At 38.0% G+C, this 27467-nt stretch overlaps 2 protein-coding genes across 5 annotated transcripts; one reads left to right on the top strand and one right to left on the bottom strand.

Annotated features, from left to right (window-relative positions):
- Window positions 1-1128: 1128 nt before the first annotated feature.
- On the top strand, window positions 1129-15791 carry LOC127453133 (RNA-binding protein MEX3A-like). Its single transcript, XM_051719312.1, has 2 exons — window positions 1129-2023; window positions 5528-15791. The coding sequence occupies exons 1-2, from the start codon at window positions 1495-1497 to the stop codon at window positions 6628-6630; spliced, it is 1632 nt and encodes a 543-aa protein (XP_051575272.1). The 5' UTR covers window positions 1129-1494; the 3' UTR covers window positions 6631-15791.
- Window positions 15792-15942: 151 nt separating this feature from the next.
- Window positions 15943-27188, bottom strand: LOC127453221 (ras-related protein Rab-11A-like). 4 transcript variants are annotated; one of them, XR_007899375.1, is made up of 7 exons: window positions 26827-27188; window positions 24368-24563; window positions 23856-24049; window positions 20202-20282; window positions 19363-19564; window positions 18555-18603; window positions 15943-16959 (listed from the first exon to the last, which is right to left on the bottom strand). XR_007899375.1 is itself a non-coding variant. In XM_051719469.1 (5 exons), the coding sequence occupies exons 1-5, from the start codon at window positions 26864-26866 to the stop codon at window positions 19425-19427; spliced, it is 651 nt and encodes a 216-aa protein (XP_051575429.1). In that variant the 5' UTR covers window positions 26867-27188; the 3' UTR covers window positions 17275-19424. The 4 variants fall into 4 exon arrangements, 1 of the variants encoding a protein (XP_051575429.1); XR_007899376.1 differs by lacking the exon at window positions 18555-18603; XR_007899374.1 differs by having other exon boundaries at window positions 18555-19564.
- Between the last annotated feature and the right edge of the window lie 279 nt (window positions 27189-27467).

Genomic DNA, 27467 nt, shown 5'->3' on the forward strand with positions numbered 1-27467 from the left:
GTTTCTCACCTACACCTATCATATCACTTCCAACGACATTGATTAAACCACTGGAGTCTTACGGATTACTTTAATGCTGACTTATGTGATTTTCTGAGCTTCAAAATTTTGGCACCCATTCACTTGCATTGTATGGACCTACAGAGCTGAGAAATTTCTCTAATAATCTTAATTTGAGTTCAGCTGATGAAAGAAAGTCAAACACGTCTGGGATGGCATAAGGGTGAGTAAATGATGAGAGAATTTTCATTTTTGGGGAACTATTCCTTTAAGATTACCACTAAATTAATGTCTCTCTCACTTATAACATTCAAAAAAATTTATATAAAGAACATCTAAAATATCAACATTTAGTATCAGCTCTATTTTGCAAACTATAATCTTGTAGTTTTATTATTATTATTTTTATTGTGGATTATTTATGATTAATATTAATAACATTATTTTATTATAACTGTATTATTATAGTTATTCATATTATGAATTTATTATTAATAATCATCATTTTTTATTGTTCATATTTTATTACAAGTGTATTAGTATCATCATTATTGTTATTATTATCACCATCATTATTAATACTGCTGCTGTTATTGTTTCTGTTGCTCCAGATTTTATTTTTGCCGCCAGGCGTGGCATCATCATAAGGACACAGTCGTCTGGGGTAGAAGCACGAATGGTCTTTGTTCGAGGTTTGCCTGCGATGTTGTGCGAAATGTGCTCTCTCTCTCTTTCTCTTTCTCTCTCTCTCTCTCTCTCTCTCTCTCTCTCTCTCTCTCTATCATAACAGACCCTGAGCAGTGCAGATCCTGCACCGTCTGTCTGATAACTCCCTGTGTCCCTCCTTCTCATGGCTTGTATACTCTCTTTCCTCTCAGTGTAGCACTCCATGCGCAACGGTAGTCCAAACAACCCCGCTGCAACCAACGGCAAACGGGGTGGGCGGACCCCCAAATTATGTCAGTTTAACTCTTTCATTTTAGTGGATATGTTAGGAATAGATGTTTTAACTCATTTACTTATGTTATGACACTCAATGTATCTAATAATAACAATAATAAAATAAATCGCAACAGAAATATTTCCGATATTTTATTGAAAATGTAGAGGGGACAAAGGCGCCTGGATTGTGGATGTTGTTTGCAGGCGCGCACGTGTTCTCTTTTTGGCTGTAGTTTGATAACACGCCTCTTCCTACTAAACAAAAGAACATGAAGTATACATGCGTGTTGTAGCTCAATATTCCCAGCGTAATAATGATGTTTTGGCATACGCGTTTGGAGTGAGTTGCTGCTTGCCACTAGGACAGGAGTCTGAGATGCTAAGGATGGATGGATGGACGGACAGACGCTCGGTGACTCGCTCTGTCTCCGCGAGGCGGGGACTGAGTGAGCCAGACGGGGTGGAGCATCACATCGCCTCGCCCCTCTCGGCGCAGACATCCGTGCGTCCCGTTCGCCTTGTGCCTATCGGATTCGGAGAGTGGGCCGTTCTATGGGAGGGACTAGCGCAAAGGGGGGACTCGGATCGAGGAGAGGGGGCGGGGTGGCAGCGAGGGTGGCTGTTTCTCCAGTCTCTTACCCAGTGTCTTTGTCTCATACTCTTTTGTTAGCCATGCCTAGCTTGCTGGTTCTCGCAGGGATCATGGAGAAAAACGGGGGCTACGGCGGGGACTTAGCCGGCTCCGGTTTCGGCGGCGAGGGTCTCCTGGTGCCACCCGAGGAGGAGGAGGACGATTCCCGTGCCCTGAGAGTTGCACTGGGCCAACTGTCGCTGCTGGGTCTTGGAGAGGGCGAGGACGGCAGCGGGGTTCCTGCGGGTGGCGGAGGAGTTCAAGATCGGAGTAACAATAACCATCACAATCACGGAGTCGGATCCGAATCTGGGATCTTACCAGGGAAGAGCAAGTTGTGCGCCCTGTACGAGAACTCGTCCATCGAATCCAAGGGACGGGGCTGCAACATCACTGAGTGTGTGCCCGTGCCAAGCTCCGAACATGTGGCCGAAATAGTGGGGAGGCAAGGTAAATACAGCAATGCCCACTTTCACATTGTTTCCAACTCATTCGCTCTAGCTAAGTGTTGAGTTAAGGCAAGAGCGACATGTGATTTTCCTGACAAAGAAAAAAGGGAGTGGTGATCTCTTTTCCTGCGGGTTAGGGTGGACAGTGTGCCCATTTTACCCAAAACTGTCACAATTCAGCCTCCTATCTCAATGCATATGATGACCCGTACGTGAGAATTTACTTCAAGCGTTAAGCAAAGTTATCAGCGGGCGAGAGAACAAAGTCACTAGAGCGCATTATTCCAGCTCCACGCCACCAATGCCAGCGTGCAGACGCGCTTTTCTTTTCCTTTGTCGTCTGAGCGCGCGGAAATCTTTTTTTGAAAATACAAAAATGGAACGTTTAACGGTTAACAGTTCGAACGCTCGTACGCGCACTGGATACATTGTAACACTCAACTGTCTTTGTTTGTTGACAGGAAACATTGTATCATTCCTTCCTTTGGGCGCTTCTGTAGTTTCTTCGTGAGGGCTTACATGCAGCACCGCGTTGTTTTTGTCAAGACTACCTCTAAGACAAAGACAAGGAGAACTTTAGTTGACCGCTGGTGTTCAAATCTCGCCGAAGGAGTCTCTTATGAACCTCTAAACACTAGCTGTCAATAAAAAAGTGCTGAAATTCGGACAAGGTTGCCAGACAAAGGAGTAAAAGTCCGCGTGTCCCATACTGAAATCTGATATCTGGCCATAAATGAACGCACATTTCAAATAACAGTTCCTAAACTTAGGCATATGCAGGCCTACATATTCAAATTCCACTATGATTTTGGAAAATATATGTTACATATTTGAAAACGCCCATTTTTGGAGTATTTTGAAATGTATGTTGCATATATGTACAAGTATGTGCATTTTTATAGCAGTGAAAACCATACACAAACATATTACATTCCTATATGTATTTTAAATATATTGCCATATATCAGATTTCTATATAGGGGGTGTGGCAAAAGCTTTGTGTACACCCCTGGGGAGCGTTCAACATATGATGGGGTGAAATGGATAATACAAACGTGACTCAGCTGAAAAGTTAGCTATGGATTGTATTTGGATTGTATGTTGTTGCTATTTTGAAGAAGTTGAAGATAATGGCTTAGATTTGAACCACTTGGAGTTTTGGTGATACTGTTAATTCTGCCTTAAGATTTCTCTTTTAGTCATTTTTGTCACTTAGGTACTCAATAATAAATTAATTGCATGGGATGCAACTATTTCCTGGAAAGCTGTTGTATTTGCAAGGACGTAAGCAGATATTTAAGATGGGGGGGGGGGGGGGGGGGTCAAGTTTAGAATCAGTCATAGTGAGATTCACATTGATCAGACACTTTTTTTTTGAATATTGTCTTTGTTGGTTATGGCCATCTGCATATGGATCTGGACAGACTATAAAGAAGAGTGTGTCACGCCCCGTCTACCAGTACAACAGCTCTACCTCTCAAAGCAGGGAGTCAGGAGGCCTGTTTGGAGCAGACTGTCCGTTCATTAATGCTATAATACCAGATAGTACAGATGAAGTGTGCTCTAATAAATGCCTCCTGCAAGAGGATTCTCTGCGTATGATGAGCACTAAAGTGGCCTTCATGTCTCATTAGAGGGGAATGCTTGAAATCAAATACGGAAACTTAGGATGCGGTGAGGTGGGACAAGACAGAGCAAGTGCTTGGAGTGAAAAGTGCTGATAAAGAGGATTTGGAAAGGGGACTTTATCTCATTAGAAAGCTACTGATAGTATTTGAAACATTTTGTATGTTCCTCCACCTAATGTCGTTCCAAACCCATTTGACTTTCTTTTACCTGTAGAACATAACATTTTGAAGAATGTTGCTCTTTTTTCCGTACAACGAAAGTGAATGGTGACTGAGGCTAACATTCTGCCTAACATTTCCTTTTGTGTTCCATGGAGAAAAAAAAGAAAGTTGTACATGTTTGGAACAACATTATGGAGAGTATATGATGAAAGAACGTTCCTTTAGGATGAGCTATCACTTTTACGTTATTAAATATTTATTATGCTACGAATAATAGAACAATGTGATTCCATTATGTGCATTTGGCCTAATAATAACAATGACATAGTTCTGAATAATGGCAAAAAAAAGAACCACACTTAACATCATCTGTATCCTTGATATCACCATTAAGTTGGAATTTGAGCTGCAAGGTTCCGGTGCTTTGCACACCTGCAGTGGCTGCCATGCCTCTTGGACATGTGCTCCTGCAGTGAGAGCGACGATTCAGCGACGAGAGGGAATCTCTGCTCCCTGCTGTCAGTGCTAGACAGTCCATCCAGGTTATTTTTTAGCTTCTGCTGTACACAATGAGGCATGAAACCAGTGTGCAGAGATCCAACCACTGAAGAGGCCCCTGGGCGGACAAAGCCACCCTGATAAGACACCACTGAGGTGCTAATAAATTCTACAGTGCTCTATATGACCAGCCTAATAGATTCAGTGTTGTACCACACCTTGCGCTGCCATGCATTCATGTCTCAACAATAACTTTATAGAGGGTTTAGCTTGCTTTTTTTGTCGTCAAGTCAGCTACTGAAATTCGCAGATGCATGAAATGTAACAAGCAAGAGAATAGTTTACAATTTACACCTAAACATTATGAAAGTGTTGAACATTTTATCAGTGTTGAATATGTCAGCCACAGAACATCGTACGTTGTATTTTTGCGGAGTAGGCGTAATTCAGACAACTGTGATATTTAATAGCTAGTCTAATTACAGATTTTTATTTAATTCCAATGGGATGTATCAACACAGGCTTTAATTTAGTATGCTAAAAGGGATTTATTATGCTAAACACTTATGGTAATTAAAAGCCAACAAATGTGATTTTTTGTTATGAATAAAACAGCAAAAATATCACAACTGTCTGTAACAAAAAAAGCAGATTTGTGCAGTCACCACAACGAGAAAAACTCAATGGGCGTCATTCATGAAACACGAGCGCAACAAATTTCTGGGTAAAACGATTCTTGCGTACATTTTCGCATTGACGTGAATGTGACCGTTTACGTAAGAACAGTTTTGCAAACAATTTAAATGAGGCCCATTGTGTTTAATGAAATACAATACATTGCAAGATGATGCACATTTTTATTAGCAAAAAATTGGTATTAGGTATAGTTTATATATTTATTACAATAGAAAAGACATTGGAAGGCCCGGACGGAATCTGCCGACTTTTTACAAAATTTTGCCCAATAAACCAATAAAATGTGTTAAACTGAGCCGAGAGGCTTTACTCTTATCAGCCAAATATTTAAAAGATGTACATTCAAGGGGCGGAACATGTGTAGAACTTTGAATGTTAAACATTTTGTGGAAATCAGCTCAGATTCTGTGTGGGCCCTAACCTGGAAACGAGCAAAATGTTGATCATGTCACGTGTCAGGTAAGCTGATGAGTGACGGCTAATATCAGCCCTAATCTTGATACTCCTTCTCCACTCAACAGGTTGCAAAATCAAAGCTTTGCGTGCAAAGACAAACACCTACATCAAGACCCCGGTCAGAGGCGAAGAACCAGTCTTCCTCATCACCGGTCGCAAAGAAGATGTGGCCCTGGCCAGACGAGAGATCATCTCTGCCGCAGAACACTTCTCCATGCTGCGGGCCTCTAGGAACAAGCTGGGCGTCTCTTTCAGTGGCTCCCCACCTGCACCGCTACCTGGCCAGACCACCATTCAGGTGAGGGTGCCCTATCGTGTGGTGGGTTTGGTGGTTGGACCAAAAGGCTCGACAATAAAACGTATCCAACAGCAAACATGCACTTACATCGTCACTCCGAGCCGTGACCGTGATCCCGTCTTTGAGATCACAGGCTCCCCAGGGAATGCAGAGCGAGCTCGGGAAGAAATAGAGGCGCACATCGCCTTCCGCACTGGCGGGCTGCATGATCAAAACAATGAGAATGATTGCCTGGGGCCTGACGGTGGCAACGGGAGTCTGGAAAGCCACCTGCAGCAGGTGTGGGGGCTACAGGGGGCCCCGCGCAAGCCACTCACCAGCAGCTACCGGCAGAATTTCTCAGACACCATTGTCGGAAGTAGCGGAGGAGGAAATGGAGGAGGGATTTACAGTAAAGGTGACTTCACCAGCCCTGGCAATGGGGACAAGCCAGGCTCTTACTTTGGCTCAGAGGGCACTCAGAGCTGGGGCGATCCCGACTATCCCAAACAGGTGGCTTACTACGCCCAGCAGCGCTCCAAAAGCTTCGGAGGCCTGCCTCTCCCTCTGACCAGACTGTCCCCGGGTCTGCCCGAACCATGTGGCAACTCCAACGCCATCGGGTCTGCTCACTCCCAGGCGCGCCGTGCCCACAGCGAGCCTACCTCTGCCACCGCTGCTTTCACAGGCCGTCTCCCTGTGCCAGATTCGCCACCCGCTGTGGCCCGAGACTGCATGACCTGCTTTGAAAGCAAGGTGACAGCCGCCCTGGTCCCATGTGGCCATAACCTGTTCTGCATGGAGTGTGCCATCCGAATTTGTGAGCTAAACCATCCGGAGTGCCCTGTCTGCCACACGCTGGTCACACAGGCTATCCGAATATTCTCTTAAAGTTTTCTTGTTTAATGTGGGATGTTTGTTTTTACTCTGTAGACTCAGTTTACTTTTAATCCTTTTATTTGTTTTGTATTCAGTATTCACTCTGATTGTTTTTTTTTTTGTTGTTGTTGTTGTCTGTTTGTTTGTTTTTTCAGAAAACACAAAACCAAAACAAGCAGATATTTTAGAAGCAACTGCTTGCTTTATTAAAAAAAAAAGAAGAAAAAAAAGAGGAAGAAGTATTTTCAGATTTTCTTTTATATGTACACATATATACATATATATTTTATAAAAGTTTTTTTTTGTTTTTTTTTTTTAAATGGCAAGAACGTAGTTCTTAGCGTGTTCATTTTGTTTTGGTTATTTTATTTTATTTTTTACTGGTGCTGTCTTTTTTTTTTTCCACATGCAGTGTGGAGAGTAACAGAACAAATAATGTGAAAATGTTACACTTTTCCCTCCTTTTTGGCGGGGAAATTTATTATTGTCATTATTATTATTATTTTATTATTACTCAAGTTTATTTCCTAAGATTGGAGTATAGTTTTACATCCCAGCATACTGATGAGCAAGTATTCTTTTTTAAGGCAAACTAGAATCTTAAATCTTTGCACCTTAAATCTGATGTAAATTGATTGTCGAAAAAACAACACACAAAACAGATTGCTAGATGTCTATGTGAAATATATGGTTTAGTAATGGCCAGTTGGGGCTAATATAGGTCAGTGTGGCTTTAAATTTGGATCCTATTCTAAATGACACAATTATGAATTCATACATAAGTACGGACCGATTTGTTGATATTTAGAAGTCCGATGCAGAATAAATATTTTAACGGGTAATTGACGAGTAAAACAGGGAAAGATTTTGGTTCGTTCAAGGAGTTGGTCTTTTGTTTTGTTTATTTTTCCGAAAGCCCCAGTGAGCCTTTTGTGTGACATATCAGAAAACAATGTCTTACTAGGTACAAATTCCTGTTATAATAAAACATAGTTTTCAGAGTGTTGGGCAGCAAAAGCGCTGGAATTCATTCAGCAGTCTGTTGTTCAAGAGGTATTCCACCATTCATTTTGTTTTAATAACCTTATCATTTGGCTCCTTTGTGATTGCACTCAGTAAATTTATGAATGATTTTTTTTTTTTTTCAAACATTTAACTGTAAAATACTGAGTGATTACAAGCACGAGGCATGAAATGAAGTAAAATAGGGGTGATTAAAGGGAGGGGGGCCTGTAATCTGATCCTGAATAGATCCAAGTAGACAAAAGACAGCGAGACCCCGAGCTACAGTACGTTGTAAAGCACCCACTCCCTCGGTCCCCGTGGTCTTACATTTGAGATGCAAAGCACATGCTGACTGTCTGTCTTTACGGAGGCAGGTGTTTCATATCATACTTTAAATTGTGTTTTTTTTTTTTTTTTTTTTGTGATTGGGGTGGCATAGTGCTCTAATTCTACTCGCCCGTCAATCGTTCCATGCACAGGCTACAGTTTGAGCTCCACCCTGGTAGTATATTGTTTTGTCGCAGTAGTGGTACAGTCCCCGGTGGAGCTGATAATTAGCCATACATCAGAGTCCAGGTGCAAAGCAACTGCTGGAGAAAGGAGGGGGGCCAGTGTACAGTAGCGTGAATGGACACAACGCCGCGTAGGGGGCCATATCCATCCCCAGTGCTCAACTAGGTACAGCTGGGGCCCCTCCTGTTGATCGCACCCTCCCGTTTCTCCTTGCTCCTTGGAGCCATGCTATTCCCATTGGGGAAAGAGGGGCCTCCTTTGTCCTGCCTTTAAGGAAAAAAAAATTCAAGAGCTGATTTTATTTCAAAGAGGGAAGCAGGGAGTGAACGGGGACTAGATTGTCCAATTGTCTGATTTACCCCAAAGCATTTTATTGAAACTTTTTTTGGCTTTATTAAAGGAATGTTTCAGGTTCAATACAAGTAAAGCTCAGTCGACAGCATTTGTGCCGTAATGTTGATTCCAAAAAATTTTTTCCGACTTGTCCCTCTTTTACTTAAAAAGCAAAAACCGTTGTTGCAGTAAGGCATTTATAAACAGTGTTGGGTGTAATGCAATTACAAAGTAATTAGTTACTGTAATCTAATTACATTTATGGCAACAAAAAAAGTAGTGTAATACATTACAATTTAAATTCTTGTAATCAGATTACAGTTACTGACTTTTAATTCATCTAATTACTTTTAAGTACATTATAAGCGTTACACTTGTTTTTGAAATAATATTTTTTATGTAGAATTCTTTTAAAGCATGAATTATAGACCTGTAATGAGGGAGGTCTATGGTAAAATTAGCAATGTGAGGGAGAAATGTGAGGTGCTGAGTGTATGAATAACGTACAACAATGAACAAGGAGGAAAAAGAGACATTATTTTTGAAAGTAACTTAAAATTAAAGTAATTTGTATTGTGATTACTTTTCCAATGAAGTAATTAGTAAAGTAGTCTGATTATAATTTTAGAGAAGAAATTAGTCATTTGTAGTGGATTACTGTTTTTGAGTAACTTACTCAACACTGCTTATAAGAGAGGTGAATGGGGCCAGTCCATTAACACTAAAATACACATAGTTTCAATAGCATAACCACAAGATATAAACATTATGCATGTTAACATGAATTTAGTGGAATAAAATTACTTACTAAACTTATCTGTGAAAAGTTATCTCAAAATAATCCAATACCAGGATTCTAGGGTTTTGTCGTCATGACAACAAAGTTGTAAAATTGAGTGTAACTAACACAGATAAGGTTAGTAAGGTAGGTAACACATATACTGTAATGTCTACGCCTTGTGGCCATACTTTTGAAACGTTTATGGACTAGCCCCATTCACTTCCATTGTAAGTGCTGCATTGCTACCCAGATTTTTTTATTTATTTTTATTAACAAAGGGGTTGTCGAAATAATTTTTTCGGGAAACAACATTATTCCACAAATGCTGTAAATTGAGCTTAAAGTATAAAACCCATTCCTTTAAAAGGGATAGTTCACCAAAAAATTTATATTCTGCATTTGTTTACTCTCGTATGACAGAATGAGAGTCTCAGTCACCATTCACTTCCATTGCATGGATAAAAGTGAATGGTAACTGAGGCTAACATTATACCAAAAAATTCCTTTTGTGTTCTACAGAAGATGGATCCAGATCTATTAATGATGATATGAATTTTCATTTTTGGATGAACTATTTCTTTAAGAGCCTTTCGAATTCTTTATCCATTCTCAAAATGTATCCTCATTTAATATGCACTAGAGGCAGGCCATCAAAGTTTCCATGGAGTCTTCCTTCATAAGCGGGACATCCTGCCGTGACTGCCCTGCCAATACATGGTCACAAGCAGCCAATCGAAGAGCAACCTTGAACTGCACAATGAAATCAGACAATTGTAATTGACAAGAAAGCGGGGGGAGGGGAAAAACGCCCAATTTGGTGGCCGCTCAGGCTGAATCAAATTACACACCCACTGCCTGTCACATTGCAGGCTGGGGGATTTCAGAATAGGGGATTACAGCGTTTGGAGGGATGGGGAACAGTCTTTTTTTTTTTTTCTTAGCTAGGCCACTACAAAAGAATGGAGACTCTAAAAATGTAGTCTGTTTGAAATGAGTCCGTTTTTCCCCTATCGAGCCTCTCTGCCCTACTGCCACTGGTGAGGTGGTTGAAGATATGCTAGGGTAAGCTTGTGATTGTAATTTACTAACTATAACAATTTACCTTTGAGCCATTAGCATCTTATATATTCCTTTTGAAAAACATTTGATGCTCAGTTGACTGTTACAGCAGATAAGTAGTTGTTTGCCTCACCCGAATCAATGTATTCTGGCTGTACTAGCGCCTGACAGTGTTTTGTTTGTTTTTAGTTTGGTTGTTTTGTCTGATGAACAAGTAGGCCTACTTTATCTAAGCATCAGTATAATAAGGTACTTTATTTAAATTTAAATAAGTATGTTATGACCCTTTAAGTAACTTTCAGATTTGTTAAAGAGACAAAACTGAAGAGGCGTAGCAAATTAAAGCTCTTATAAGCACCTTATCTTTTAGAAAACAAACTGCATTTGCAATCGAAAAGCATTTACATTTTGAGATAAACTCTATATGCCGACAACAAAAAAATATTGTTATTTTTGCACTTGGGTTACATTCTATTTGCACTGATTGCATACGTTGAAGTCGCCCATTTATGTTTTGTTTATTTAGAAATAGCAGCTTAATTTTGTTTTGAAGTGGAAAATCAACAGTACAAAGTTAATGAAAAGAGATGTGTGTTCTGCATATTCCCAACATTGATTAGGGACAGACACCTGTCCATTAAAGGAATGTATGTGCATTTTGGTCAGTTTATAAAGCCAAAACATTTTTAAATGAGAACTGATTATGCAAACCTGAATTAATGGCGCTCTTTTTTAACCACATTTGTATGTCTGTTATGTTATCCTGTCTCTTTTAAGGTCAGTAGGTCAGCAATAACTTTAGTCTTAATAGTCAACAAGATATCAGAGGTACACTTTAAAAAAAAAAAAAAAAAAAAAAAGGGGATTGGAGAGTAGCCAGATTTAATCATCACATATGTATCCTATCCAAAAATGCTTTGCAGTGGTTCATAACCCTAAGAATTTTTAAAGCCATTAACATATCATTCACCCCATTAAAACCCCTTATAAGTGTGTGTTTTTTTTTGTTTGTTTTTTTGAGAATCAAACAAATACTGTAATGATTTTTTTTTTCTCAGTTTGCTAAATGCAGCACATCAAAAGTTTCCTTTCTTAACCAAACATCGCAGCGTCTAGTAGAGTGATGATATACTTAAAAGAATGTAGCCTGAATCCGCGAAGACCATGCTGTATATGTGTTTAGAGCGAGATATTCATTACAGTGTAACAGGCTTTCAAAGGGATACATTTTAACTGTTTAAAAGACTTTATATAGCCAATCACAGCAAAACCTTTTTTAAGTATTATTTATTTGATAGTAATAAGACTATATTTATTGACATTTAGGGAGATTTATAAAAAGACTGACTACCATAGGCATATCATTAAATATATTTCACTATATAAGCAATTCTGAAAATATTGTAATAGTCTTTAATAGCGTACTTTGTTAGTTTGTAATATTGCATAAGGCGTCATCCCAATAGAAAATAAAGTGTGACGTCAATAATGCCCAAAAAAGAAATCTTAACCACAATATGAAGATAATTGAAGCTTTTTTAAGAAAATAAATTACCAAAAATTTGAGTTGTCACAATCAGCAAGGGACCGAACTCATAAAGTTTCATTTTTAGTGCATTGCTTTTGTACAAATATATTTAAAAAATTCAAAAACACCATAAAGACAGGATGTACTGTGTTTATGAGCAGCCCAGAGGAATATATCTACATTTAAAATGCGTATCATGACGGTATGATCATCGCTCAAATAAACACAGCTGGTAAATTACACCATAATTTCAGAATGACAAGGGCACTACTGTTATGCCTAATTCAAAACATGAATTGCCCTTGCAAAAAAACAACAAAAAAAAAACATGAAAATGGTCAAGTTTAGAATCTAACAGGTTTAACAAGAATGTGTTGTCTAACGTGAAGCTTAATATTAAGAACCACTGTGAACTGTTTTCTTCTTCTTTTTCCAGTAATGGCGTGGTGTTGTTAAATAGTTGCAATTCAACAGCTTGTTTCGCTTCTTTTGGTTGTGCATGCTGAGAAATTATTTTACAGAGTGTTATTTACCTTTAAGCAGCTGAGATCTGTGTAAAGAAAATATAACAGAGCCACTAAATGGTGTACAATGAAACCAGTTTATTTTTCCAAACATATTTCTCTTATCCAATATGAAGTATCTAATGCACAACATACCCAACAAATATCTTTAGTTCCACATTACCATAATGGATATATTTCCATTTGAAGCCTTGTTAATATTTTTTTTTTATTATTCCACCTGATTAGATAAGTATATACCTTTATATGTTCTTGCATAAGAGATAGCAAAGCTGCATGCATTTATCTATAACCACTGCAGCATTCATTCCAGAGAATCACCAGAGAACATATAGATGATGCACTTAAGCAATTCTGATGCCTTTTCAGTATAGTACAAAGGGCAAATAATGTATTTGAATGTAAAAACGGCCACCCAACCAATGTCTAATTTAGCCTTTTATTTATCAAAAGCGAGCTTTAAGTTGAAATCCATGGCTAGAGAAATACCACCATATCTGTTTAGGTTCTTCCTCACAGCATTTATACAAAGCAACTTACTTAAAAGGGGAAAAAAAATGTCTTATAGCCGTTTCGTAAGATTCTATTTTGCTAACATGCATTATTATTTCATAGAGGAAGAGGTCTGTATCTGGATGTTATTTATGAATATCTTTAATGAAGCAAACATATTTATAAGTAACCTCAAGACATTTTGTTTTTTAATTAATAAATTAAAAAGTTAATATATTTCTAAAACGCATGAAGTTGATTTCTACTAAAATGATTAAAACTATAGAATTTTTATTTATGAAAGTTAGAAAAATCCTTCACACTTCTGACAGCATAAAACAAGCGGGGCGGGGTGTCTAAGGCTTATATTTTAAAGTCAGATATGTGCCGGTTTAAAGACGTGTGTTAGCAATGGGATAACGACAGAAAATATTTTATAGGATTTGGGGGTATTTTAGTCACTCCTGTGCCTCAATAACACATTTTTGCATAGTAGAAGCACTCAGAAGTGTTGCGTGCTCCACACCATATAGCTGAGTGAATAAAGAGTCCCTTCCCTTTTTTCTTCTTTTTATTTTTTTATTAATTTGCTTTCCTGATGTAAATGCAATTGTTATGAAGTGAATTACTTTAACAGGGTGAAACGTAAACATGCACACACACATAGTGATACAAGCAAAAACATGTAATGACGTTCCAATTTCCAACTGTTTAAAAATATGCATGACACAAATTGTTTTTTGTTTTCTGCAAATCAGATATTCATTTATTATATTTGTTTCCAGATACAGTAATAGTTCTAAGCAGATCTCAAGCAATTGTTTGCATGTAACTTCTATTAACACTTAACAGAAGTCAACATGAATTTCAGTTCGCAGCCCAATTTACTTCCATAATGTGACGTACCAGAATGAAGCCAAACCTGAATTTAAGTTTCATTCAATTTATTAAATTATCCAAAGCCCATAGGTGACATCAGCAGAAAGTCATTTCAGAAGAAGAGCAAGTTATTACATTTAGATTAAAGATTACAAAGACAACAAAAGTTCACAATAAGGCCAGGAACATGCATTAATAAAGTAAACTGGGTCAATTTTGATTTCACACGGACTTAAACCTGTTTTACGAGATACAATTTAGGCTCATTCACAAACTTCACCATAAGGGCTGACGATTACTTTTCATTATAACCAAGAGTGTCACGTCAAAGTGGTGAACTATTGTTTACACTGAAACGCATAGTAGCAATACTTCACGGTGAACGCGCATCTCGACTCTTTGTTTTGGCTTTGTGGTGGCAATGATAGTTGTGTAGTGGTTTCAATTTCAGTCTGACAGGAGGGTCATTTCGGTGACCTCGCTTTGGGATGTTACTCCAGTCCGACAGTCTGTATTTGGTAGCTTCCAGCACAGTAGAGGTGTTTCATACAGTTCTCATAGTGGTCTTCGTGCATTAGTTTGGTCAAGCATCTCCTGGTAATAGTGTTCAGTTTATTGTTGATGAACGAGGGGTTTGCCATATCATAGACGAGGCTAGCCAATACTCCACGAGTCGTTTCATGTCATGATTTCAGTATGGTGTCTACACGAGGCACGCAAATTGCAGGTTTCTCTTCTTAGAACATGTTATTAGTGAGTTTCATTTTTGATATTTGATCAATGTATCTATGCCATACTAGTTTTGATTTTTTGTTATTTTCTGAAAATTGTATTGTAAATGTTTCTAATAAAACAAACAGAATAATCTGTCACCGCTGCCCTGAATTCTGTTGGTCACACACCTTATGATTTGAGACATAAACTGATTTTATTCATTCAAGTCATTTATAATATTGAATAATTCCGCAAGGGCTTAAAAACTGAGCAGATCATGAGTTAAAAACAGGGTTCCCATGATAATAATAATAATAAAAAAACTGGAATATTTCAAGAAATTATGATTTCCAGGACTGGAAATTAATAATCATCTGTGTCAGTATGTGGATGTTATTTAGCGATATCTTTTTGAAGCAAACATAACTTAAAGAAGCTGTAAGCGATTTTTTTCATGGAAAAGTATGCAAAAAAATTTCCTACTTCCTTAAAGATATTGATGAAATAAGTGTCCTGAGATATCTCACCAGTCTCTCTGACAGCTGTAGACTTTGTAAACAGCAAACAAAAATGTGTTCATGGACCGCAGACATTGACGCTTTTCACCTGTCAATCATTTTGCTTGTTCTCATCTGAAGCGGATCATTGAAGAAGGGTAAAGCTGCAGGCATTGCTCCAAAAAGAGGCAGTCGCCCTTACCTAACCCTTTCCCTAACCTTAACAGTGAGTGGAAGTGACACCTCCTTTTGGAGTTGGCACAACCCCCTTTTGTGGTAACCCCGCCCTCTTTTGGAGATCCGGCCCCTATTTGGAGGTTTCTGGCCTGCAGCTATACCTACTTGATCATTGAGGCTATGATTCATAATGTTTGGCAGTTGAGGACACTATTGTGCCACTGCTGCATTTGACAGCCACAGGAACAAACAATGCTGCTCTTTTGCTCGGTTTTGGTCTCAAAAGTATCTTAGGAGGGCGGGGTTTTGGAATGAGGGGGCGTGGCTAATTCAACGGCTCAGTCACGTGAAAGCTTCGACATTTAAAGTAATGTTAGGGGTCCAGTAAAAGTTAAGCTTTAACAAAAACTATTTCGAGCCACAAGACGTAAAAATTATACAAGTTAATGATGAGATCGCTAACAGGGTTTACTTATGTTACACCATCATGGCAACGAAGTTGAAATATTGGATATAACTACACATATATGTTTATTAGGATTTTATCAGACTAAAATTCATGTGAACATGTTTAATGTTTACATCCTATGGCTTTACTTTTGAAACCATATGTATTTTAATGTTTATGGATTGGCCCCATTCACTTCCGTAAGTGTCTCACTGTGGCCATTAGTTTTTTTGTGTGTTTGTTTTTGGTAATCAACATAATGCTAAATGCTGTTGATTGAGCTTAACTTGTACTGAACCTGAAACATTCATTTAATTTATACATTTAAAAGTATAATATATTTTGAAAACACATGAAGTTGATTTCTACTAAAATGATTCAAACTGCAGAATTTTTATTTGTGAAAATTAGAAACATCCTTCACAAGTTTGACAGCATAAAATGAGAAGTGTGGTGTTTAAAAGGCTTATATATAAACCTGGAAATATCAGGGAATGTTGACATCCAGGCCTTGCAAGGTCATGGAAATTTCTGTAGTAAATATTAATTTTTTCTAGTTATGTTAAGCTCATAAATATGTCATCGGCTAGAAACTGCTTGTTGTAAGTGCAAGCTCTATAAAATTATTTTCCAGTAATCACGAATGACTGGAAAGATCACGGAAAATTCATGGAAATTCAATGGTCTAACAATGTGGGAACTCTATGTAATAGACAAGCTCTTATGTGAAATCAATCCACTATAAGTAAAAAAGTAATTTTTCCCTCAAGATCCAACTGTCTTGTGTGCTCAAATAACCCTGTCGGCTTATAAACATACATGTTGTTCATTGAAAATGTATTTGTAATATTCCGAGCCTTTGTTCAAGATTCCCACTGGGAAAAGAGCAGGCAGGATGACAGAATCTTCCCAAAGCAATAATTATCAACGACTCCAGCTAAACAGCTGATATTCAGCATAACAGATTGACAGCATTTGCATAAATCTTACAGGCAAGGCATTTCAGGGAAGCGCCTCGTGTAATTGTGTAAAGTAAAACAGTACAATAAGAATAAAGCTAAAACATAACCCTAAAGGCAGGGAACATCTGAATGCCACAGCACACACACCTTTGAATATACGTAAAGATAAAACCACACCAAAAGGGGTAAAAACAGACAAAAACTGGGACATTGAGGAAAGATCTCCAGAGACATGGTGCTCTTCAGGTTACATGAAGCAGATAACAGGGATGGGCAGCAAGGAATTCACTTCCAGTAAGAAAACCTCAGCAGGGCTTCTCAAGCTGTCAGTTCCCCTGCTTTGCAATATAATATGGTGAATCTACCCAATGATGGAGGATTCTATTAAAGCACTGCATACCACCTCAATCAGGGTTCCTGAATCTCATTCTTCAAACAAACAAACAAAAAGAACTATTAATGGTAGGACAACATCTAGGACACCCGGCTAAAGACAAACCAATCATGAAAGTTGCCATTGATCCACAGAAAATAAGATACTGAGCATATAAGCATCTTACTGGTATCATGGGTCTCTAATTTAAGCAGGATTGGGAATCGTCAGGATTTTGTTGACTCGGATACTGATTGAATGATTCCGGTTCCTTAAAGGAATATTTCGGGTTCAATACTAGTCTAGCTTAATCGACAGCATTTGTTGATTACCACAAAATGTGTTATTTCGACTCATCCCCTTTTCTTTAAAAAAAAAAAAAAAAAAAAAAGCAAGGTTACAGTGAGGCACTTACAATGGAAGTGAATGGGGCCAGTTTTGGCAAGTTTAGATGTAGAAATGTGAAACTTATGATTTTATAAAAGCACTTCCATTAATACATCTATTCAAACTTGTGTATTATTTGAGCTGTAAAGTTGTTCAAATCGCCATATATACTGTAGTTTTAGGGTTTATGGCGTTATGTTGTCATGGCAATGAAGTTGTAATATTGGATATAATTACATATAAAATGTTAGTAAGTTATTTTATCAAGGTAAAATTATGCTAACATGTATATTCTTTACATCTTCTGGCTATTATTTTTGAATCAGTGAGTTTTTTTTTACTGTTTACAGATTGGCCCCATTTACATCCATTGTAAGTGCCTCACTGTAACCCAGATTTTTGCTTTTTTAAAGAAAAGGGACGCATTAAAAATAATTTGTTAATCAACATTATGCCACAAATGCTGTCGATTGAGCTTAACTTGTATTGAACCAGTAATATTCCTTTAATCATTGCATTAAAAAATATTTGAGTAATTCTGAGGAAGAACAAATGGACAATGTATGGAAAACAATTCTTTTTGCATTCACTACCCTCAAAAGCCTGTTATCAATTGATGTGATTATTTCAGATTTCCACAGAATGGCAATAACAAATAAAATGTATTGTAAATTCTAAAAAAAAAAAAACAAGTACTGTGAAAGGGGTAAACCCAAAGGTAGCACAAAGGGTGCATTTACACTTTAATTGCAGGAAACGGTGAATTACATGCCCAAAAAGTGAATTGCCGATTCTTGTGCACACCTGACAGAAACTAAGATGTGCACTGAAAACTTTAAGTGACTCTGATGCTTATACAGCATTGTAAATCTTTTATGCATATTTTAATGCACCATGCCATTTAAGGCACCATGGTTTGTTTTATTAAGAACCAGTTCACGATTCCCAACCCTAAATTTGATTATTATACTCTTATCAATCTCTACTGCATATCTATCAATTAACCTATTAACAACTCTGATACCCAGAAAACACTCTAACAGCACGTCTAATATAAAGCGTGTCACTTGTTTGCCAATAAATTCGATCAGTATTTTCACACAAGTCATGGAAAAAAAAAGGACATTCATATAAAATATATAAAGTAAAAATACCACAGAATATCAAGATCATATCTGCATTCAGTAAATACAGAAGGGCTGTTACAGCAGTGACTGTCAGAAATGACTTCATTGGTGGCTCAGTGACCACTGTGTGAATTTACCTGGTGGTAACTTGGTTTAACTTCTATGGTGCTTAAAGGAATAGTTCACCTATAAAAAAAAAAAAAAATAATAAAAACCTGTTATCATTTACTCACTCTCATGTTGTTCCAAACCCATATGACTGACTTCTTCATTGAACACAAAAGCAGTGGTTTTGAAGAATGTCTGAGCTGCTCTCTTCCATAAAATTAAAGTGTTTGGTGACCAGGGGCTGTCAAGCTCCAAAGAGGTCTGTTGAAAGCATATAATAGCATTGTGAGAAACGTACTGAAAATCTAGCTTTACATCTGTGGTCACCATCGACTTTGTAAACAAAAGCAGCTTGGACATTCTTTTAAACAACTACTTTTGTATTCCATGGAAGAAATTAAGTCAAACAGGTTTCTAAAGACATAAGGGTGAGTAAACTATGCCAGAATTTTCTTTATGGCTGAGCTATTCCAAAAAAAATAATTAAAACAAAATACAATTTCATAAATTAATGACAATTTTCACCAGAAACCATTGAAAAGTTTTTTTGTTTTTTTATACGTGTCACTTTGTCCTAGTGATGTTCTTCCAGTCCGTTGTTTGTAAGCAGACTGTCTGTGACAAAAAAAATAAATCAGAAAAATAAATTGAGCAGCCACATCTGAGCGCCCCAGCTAACTGCTCATTTCTTAGCAGTCTGAAACAGGAAGCATGGCCTCTCACTCCAAGTTTGAAGCTTATTACTTGCCGATTCTGGGCATAGCCAAGTAAGTTTGTTACATACATTAACACCACAACGAGGGAATACAATGCAGTTATTCGGACACAGGCACAAACCGTTTTGGATCCCCAGCCCGATAGCGTGTTCCAAAGCTGCCCCGTGGTGGCGCTGTGGCAGCTCAGTTATTTTGACAGCAGGCACCCTGCTTGCCAGAATTCTGTGTAGGCTGCACAGTAATGGGAACCACTTTGGAGTTGGGGGAGAAGCTAGCATCGCCAAGCCCTGACATCTGCCTCTGGGATACGATACGGTAGATTTCTGTGCGAGAGAGAGAGAGAGAGAGAGAGAGAGAGTCGGACAGATGTGGCAAGTTATTGACAGTGGAACTTCATCAGTTGCAGTTCATTTTGATAAATTAAACAATGTGTGGCTGACAGAGGTATTTCCCCAGCCAAAATAGCAGAAAAAGCAAACCACTATTTCAGCATAGCAAACTTGGAGAGTTTGACCTCAAAGCACGCTTTCATTCATTCATACGAGAGTAGCTGCAGCATATCTGTGGCTTGGAGTTTGACTCCATCTAGTGGCAGTACTTCAGACATAAGGAGCATTGTGGTTTTTAAGAGCTACCAGGATTGCCCACCACATCTGTGGATGAATCTCACCAAAACTCAAGAAAACAAATATATATATATATTTATTTTGCACTAAGAAAACAATTCATTTTCAGGGCTGTTAAGATTTTGGGAGTAAAAAGTCTTATTACCGTATCTGCATCTGGGTCTTTTAATTTTGAGTTTCTTTATTCTCAATTATTTTTACTGCATCACAGTAAGTACGGCATTTAAAAATGAAATCAGCATAAATTAGTCAGCACATCAAATATTATCATGATGTACTTACATACTTTAGCTAAATATTCTGAGATGATTTGCTCATGTTTTGTGGTACTGACCTGTAAGAATGGTCTGAAAGGCAAGTTCAACATTAGAAGAGTCCAGAGCAGAAGTCTCCAAGAAAGAAAGGCCATGCTTTTCTAAACACACACAATCCAACAGAACGGTATTTTACTCACTGATAATCTACTGAACAAGTAGATTTTTTGCACATACAGGATCACACACAAAATAAGATTTTACTTTTAACACTACTAGTCAAATGTTTGGACACACATGAGTGGGTGTGGTGTTTCTTGTGATCTTAAAAAAAAAAAAAAAAAAGCACGATTAAAAGAGTATGCTTAAATGCTTGAAATTTGTTTAGTAGACATATATAAACTGTGCCGGTGTATAAATGTCATTTTTTATGGATAAGTTGGAACCAGTGGTGTGTATAGTCTCTGAAGAGGTGGGCATACTGTGATTTGATATCATGAACAAATGCACCACCGACAGCCGTAAAAGGCAAAGAAAGAAAAAAAAAAAAAAAAAAAAAAAAAAAAAGACATTTGATATCATTATGGGATTCAGTTGTCCAGCATCTGTGACTGCGAAGAGCATCAAAAACTAGCACGGGTGCAATAACATGCAGTATTTTCACAAAGTTTAACTACATAAGTTAAATTTAAATGTATGTGTGTGTGTGTGTGTACATATATACATATATATATATATATACACACACACACACACACACACACACACACACACTGCACACGTTTAGCAGGGAAATACATTTATAACACAAATTCTGGTTACTCCAGGGATGCTTGTGCATCAGCATTAGATGCTGGAAATGTCCTGGCCCTTACTGAAACGGAAAATATGACTGGTTAGCAAATATCCAATCACGTCTGAAATTAATGTTCTGATTGGTGGATCAGCTTCGTCGGACTGTCTGTCTTGCCCATTCCATCAGTTGCGCTCCCGCAGCTCTGTGCGTGTTTAGAGAGAATCTCTGTACACTTGAAAACACACACACACACACACACACACACACACACACACACACACACACACACACACACACCACTCACCAGTGCTGCGGCATCGCGTTAGTAGATACATAAAGTTCCGGGTCAAAAGCTTACTCATTGGTGTGGCGGCCATATGCAAAATCCTAAGAAGGATAGGTGGGCAAACGGCGTAAGCCTGCATATGCCTTAGACTATACTACTGGTTGGAATGGACTGTGGAGGAAAAGCACCCAACAAGTGTCCAGCCTACATGGGAACTCCATCAATACTGTTTAAAAAGCATCCCAGGATGCACCTTCTGAGGTGCATGTTGGTTGAGAGAATGACCAGAGTGTGCAGAGCTGGAATTTAAACGAAGGATGACTACTTGGAAGAAGCTCAAATATCATAATTCACATATTTCCATGCATGTTTTGCAGAATTTTGATGACTGGACTTTTTGGGATGGGACGATTCGGTTCGATATACGATATGAGGTTCACGATTCGATATTCTAAATTCGATATGACAGCACTTAAATGACAAAGTATGGCAGAAAATTGTGTTTATTTTTTATTTTTTTTAAATACTTGCGCAAAATGCACATTATAATTTCTCATATACTGTTCACTATAAGCTCACAAACAAATAAGCCTTCAAAAATAGTGGACTACATTTAGGCTGATCAGGTGCAGAACAAGCAATATAACTGAACAGAACCTGTCCCGAAAAAGTATATGAAAATGTTTACCTTTTTAATAATTTGTTTGTCTTGATTATTATAATCACATTTCAACTACAAATATATAAAAATGTAACATTCTATCAATTAATATTATTTCTTGAAATTGTATGTAATAATAATGATATGAGCTGTCAATGTTTCAATGATGTATACAATTTACAAGTAATAACATTAAGATTACATTCATTTGTATAACAAGCGATATCATGGTACTGTCACTTTAAGAGTTCAACAGGCATCTCACAGACTTACACAGGCGTTTCTGTTCATTCATTAACAAGAGAGAAGTCTCGTTTTTTAGCGCATCTGTGCTATTTGTTGTTAATTTATATTTCTTTTTACTTTTTATCTGACTAAAGAACAGAAAGGATGTTAAAAGACACATTATTCAATGAAAGTGGAGTGCGGGATCTCAACTTTGATGGATGCATATTACAAGGAAGAAATGGTCCGTTTTAATCTCAACACTTTTCAACAAAACAAGGCGATTTTCCAGGTATTCCAGAACTTACATTTCTAAGAGCTAAATTTAAGCACTTTAAAAAGGCTCCTTGAAATCAAAATTAAAGTTTTGCTGGTTTTAGTCCATATCTACAGGTTTTACGGTCATCTTTATGCTAGTGTACTTCTAAACATTGACAAAATTCGTTTCAGAAGTTAAATCTGCCGTCTCTCTCTCTCTTCCGGATAAACAGACGCAGCAATACCCATGATGTCACATCGAGGTTCAGAAACCTTGTCCAATCAAACGCTTTCTTGAACTAAAACAGACCCTCTCCCTACATCTGTTCAGCGTGCCCGGCTGTGTTCTAACTGGTGCTGATAATGCCTTTGCAGGGCACTTTGAAGAGAACACAATCCATGCTGTAGGGTTGTTCCAAACTGATTTTCCATTACAAATTGATAAAAAAGTGAGTTCTGAATGACCATTATCACCTTTCAGCCATCTGAAGCTTTCACAGTGGAGGGTATTTTTCTTCGAAGGGAATACGGCATGGGATGATCACTTGTGAATGGGCCGCAACAACACGGGAGCTGGATGTGAGAGAAGTTGCTGGAGTTTTATTTATATTTTGTGTGCAGCCGGAGGTTTCTTGGGATGAACAGCACCAGTAAGTTTTCTTTATTCTTTTTGCTTAGTGTAATGTGATTCGAAACATAGATATATTATTACTCGCTTGTTTTTTTATTTATTCATCTTGCAAAACAGCTCCAGCTTCGTCAAAAGCAAAGGCCGTGATGTGCTTTGTGCGTTTGTGGGCTGGTTATGGATTAATGCTGTCAGATTATAGTTTGGTTCTAAAAGTCAGTGGAAAAGCTGGCCAGTATTGAGATCGTTTCTCAAGTTTCCACTGTAAGCAGCTCTGACATTAGCAGCATGGTGGAAAGGGGTGGGTGGTTGTGTGTGTGGGTGTCTATAAACTAAAGCCTATTGGCTATTTTAAAAGTGGGAGGAGTCGTTCGACATGTCCTGCTGCCACTTCCTGTTTTAGTAGGAAATACGTCAAAATACCAAATCGAACCGTGCTCGTCAATGCACTTCACAGGCCCTTTAAGCACTTCAAGGACCTTGTGTGAACTCTGTAAACAGTATTGAAAAAAAGTGCAGTGGGGTAAAATCAAACGATAGAGAGATTATGATGTTTGATGGGTCATTTAATTTATAATCACATGGACAGAAAACACTGTTTCAAATTTTGAAATATCGAGTTTTGCCTCTATATGGTTCATAATTTTTATAGATTGCTATATATTGAAATTCTATATAATATCCCAAACTTATTGACTATTATTCTAATATGTAGGGAAATGAATGAAGTGGGTATGTCCAAACTGTATCTTCTCAAATACAATTCATAAACAACTATGGTATAACCGGTTACAGTAATGCCAAAGAATTACCAAGACAACTAGTATGCACCATACAGAAAATTCATTGATTATCTCAATATAAATCTCAGAACGCTAACCTGCAAAGGCCTTTGCTTCATCCACAGGCACAGCTCTCAGATGGCGCAAGTCACTTTTGTTCCCTACTAACATGATTACAATATTGCTGTCGGCATGATCCTGCAACTCTTTCAGCCAGCGCTCTGCATTCTCATAGGTCAGATGTTTTGCAATGTCATACACCAGCAGGGCTCCAACTGAACCTCTGTAATACCTGTGAACACACATAATGCGGGAGGGTCACTGAGATGAACTAAGCAGTATTCGGTTAGTCATGTGATTCCAACATAGTGTATGAGGGGGGACAACCCTTATGTCGAAAAAAAAACAAACAAACAAAAAACTTTTCTAAGCCACTTGAATATTTTCACATAATGGGGGTCTATGGAGCTGTCTATGGAGTTCTGCACGTGCAGATTCCGTCTGGGTCTGATCAAATGTTATTAGGTAAGAAATAATGATGCGTACTTGTACTAACATCACCACCGGTTCTAACAATAGGTTAGATGACCAGGTCTAACAACACACTTACGCTGATGTGATGGCCCTGTATCTCTCCTGTCCAGCCGTATCCCAGATCTGAGCCTTGATGGTCTTTCCCTCCACATGGATACTGCGTGTGGCAAACTCCACCCCGATGGTGCTCTTGCTCTCCAGGTTGAACTCATTACGGGTGAAGCGAGAAAGCAGGTTACTTTTGCCCACACCTGAGTCACCAATCAGCACCACTGCAGACAAAGAGGATATTGATGCTTGAAATTTTGTTCGACTTTATGGTACTTTTACATGCTATTGTGTGTGCTTTTTTCCCTGGAGACCCCAATGACACTGTGAGTGCTCTTTAAAACAGATACTGTGTGTGTGCTGGCAAGAACTGGCCTCTGCACAACAGCAATTAGAGTCAAATATTTCACACACAGAGGGTGTGTTACAACAAAGCTTTTATAACACTGAGTAAAAAGGGCAAGACCGAAGAGCAACTCCCTTTTTCACCCACACATTGACTTATGAAATACTGGGAACGTCTTTCCTCATAGAGGGAGTCTTGGGCAAAAATTAAGAGAGAGATATGATTGAGGAATTATTCTTAAGGTAATAATTTGTGAACATTCTCCAACAAAGTCAAATGCCTATGGTTTCTGAACTTAAAGGAATGATTTAACCAAAAATGAACATTCTCTCATCATGCCATCCCAGATGTGTATGACTTTTTCTTCTAGATTTTTTAGAAGAATATCTCAGCTCTGTAGGTCCATACAATGCAAGTGAATGGTGACCAAAACTTTGAAGCACCAAAAAACTATTAAAAGCAGCATAAAAGTAATCCATATAACTCTAGTGGTTTAATCAATGGCTTCTGAAGTGATCCAATCAGTTTTGGATGAGAGCAGATCAAAATATAACTTTATTTTTTACTGCAAATCTTACCATTGCAATCTCTAGCCAGGATCATGATTTTAAGCTCGATTACACTTTCTAGTGCTTGATGCATGCAGACAGTGCTAGGAAGCATAATCAAGCTTGCAAAGAAGACTGCTGATGTCAAGGTTTACAGTGAAAAATGAGTTATTTTTTGGTCAGTTCTCACCCAAAACAAATAAGATTGCTTCAGAAGACATCAATTAAACCACTGGACTCACATGGATTAATTTTATACTGCCTTTGTGTGCCTTTTGGAGCTTCAAAGTTTTGGTCACCATTCACTTGCATTGTAAGGACCTACAGAGCTAAGATATTGTTCTAAAATATTTGTTTGTGTTATGCAGAAGAAAGAAAGTCATACACATCTGGGATGGCATGAGGGTGAGTAAATGATGAGAATTTTTGGGTGAACTACTTGTTTTAAAAGGAATAATTCTGCTTTTAATTTTTCACCGTGTGTTCCAAACCTGCATATGCTGTTATTTTTTTACGTGGAACACAAAAGGAGAATTTCTGAAGAATCTTCATGACATGTAATTTTTATGCAGAGTGGAGAATGAGATTTGAGAGCTGAGATTTTCAGTGAATAACTATTTAAATTTTGGTCTTGTCCACTCATGAGTCATATGGACAACTTTTAAGGTACATTTATGGTGCTTTTGTCAGTTTTGGCAGATGTGGTCAATATGGGAAAAGCTCCATAAAGAGTCTTCAAAAGTTTTCCTGTTGTGTTAAACTGAAAAATAACTGCATAGTGCATACAGGTATGGAATGACATGAGGCCAACATTGCCAACTCATCAGCATGAAGGGAGGAAATCCACTAACAAAAGTCTCAGCTAATAATATCACGGGCTGAGGTAGGCACACAGGAATGCACTCTGATAAATTCTAATGCTTCCGTTTAAAATTTGGTGGACAGGCATGTTTAAAGTGGCGAGTGGTGGTTGAAAAGCACTGACTGATTTATGATCAAACAACGTGAGGGCTTAGAAACCCACACAGTGATGACTAAAACACAATCAGGAAGTGTCAAATCTACATTGCTACAAGTCAAATGAATGAACTAATCTTATAGATGGCCATGCATTATGAATAAAATGGGTAAGCTCTCGTGATCTTTTAATGAGTTTTTACCTTGGCAATGCAAACCCATCCTGAGAAAGACCTGATTTAGGCCTATACAGGTCTTACCGGTTTAACTGCACTTATATTGCGGATACTTACAAAGGAAGCTCCTCGCAATCACTTTTCTACACAAAGGACAAACATTTCAGAGATGGCAGTTTTTGGTATTTTTTTGTGATCCTGTATCATAAAGATAAAATGCATATTATTGGACCCAAATCTCTGTACAAACTATAGCATAACCACTCATAAAACAAGACACATTAAGAGTGGTCAATTATCATGTAGCCTGTCATGACTGAAATGCCTCTTTATGTTGTTTTAGCAATAGGGCCAAAAAATAAATAAATAAAATAAAATGTAATAAGTGCAAGACAACCAGAACAGGCGAGACATGCAACATATCAGGAAGACATTATTATAAATCAGCTGTTACACTCACCTTTGAAGAGATAGTCATACTCGTCCTCTCTACCCGTCATGATTTTAATCTTCTTAGCGGCTAAGTAATAAGTCCGTGCACTAAAAAGTAAAGACGTGTTGCTGTCTTCGGAAGAAACGCATTTATTTATTGCCAAGTCACAGAAACTTCCATGAGACGCGCGAGCTGATCACGAGCACTTCATTAAGCGCGTGCTTCATACGTCAAATATAGTTATACTCAAACATAAGACCATATCGTACGGCTTTCACTGTCGAGCGGTAAATATAACGTAGCCTTGAAGCAAAATAAGTCCGTAATTCGTCTAGATAACAAACCGTCAACTTCAGCCTGCTTCGCCCCGTTCTCTTCTCATCTTAAGGCAAACACCGACGTCATAGTGTTGAAATGTAGCCCCGCCTACCAGACACTAACTTTCATCTAATTGGCCTGTGAACCTGTCAAACACTCGAGTGTCCCTGTGTAACCCAATGGAATGCTTGACGGAGCTTCCGTACAGGTGTGTAACGTCACAGGTGTATCTTTTTTTTTTTTTTTGTTAGGAAATATAACACAATGTTGTAAACATATAAAGTATGTAAAAGAAAACATAGATTATAATAAAATATGAAGCATTAACACGTTAATAAAGGTTTCCTTTA

Source organism: Myxocyprinus asiaticus, chromosome 15, assembly GCF_019703515.2.
Source record: "Myxocyprinus asiaticus isolate MX2 ecotype Aquarium Trade chromosome 15, UBuf_Myxa_2, whole genome shotgun sequence".
NCBI classification, from domain to species: Eukaryota; Metazoa; Chordata; class Actinopteri; order Cypriniformes; family Catostomidae; genus Myxocyprinus; species Myxocyprinus asiaticus.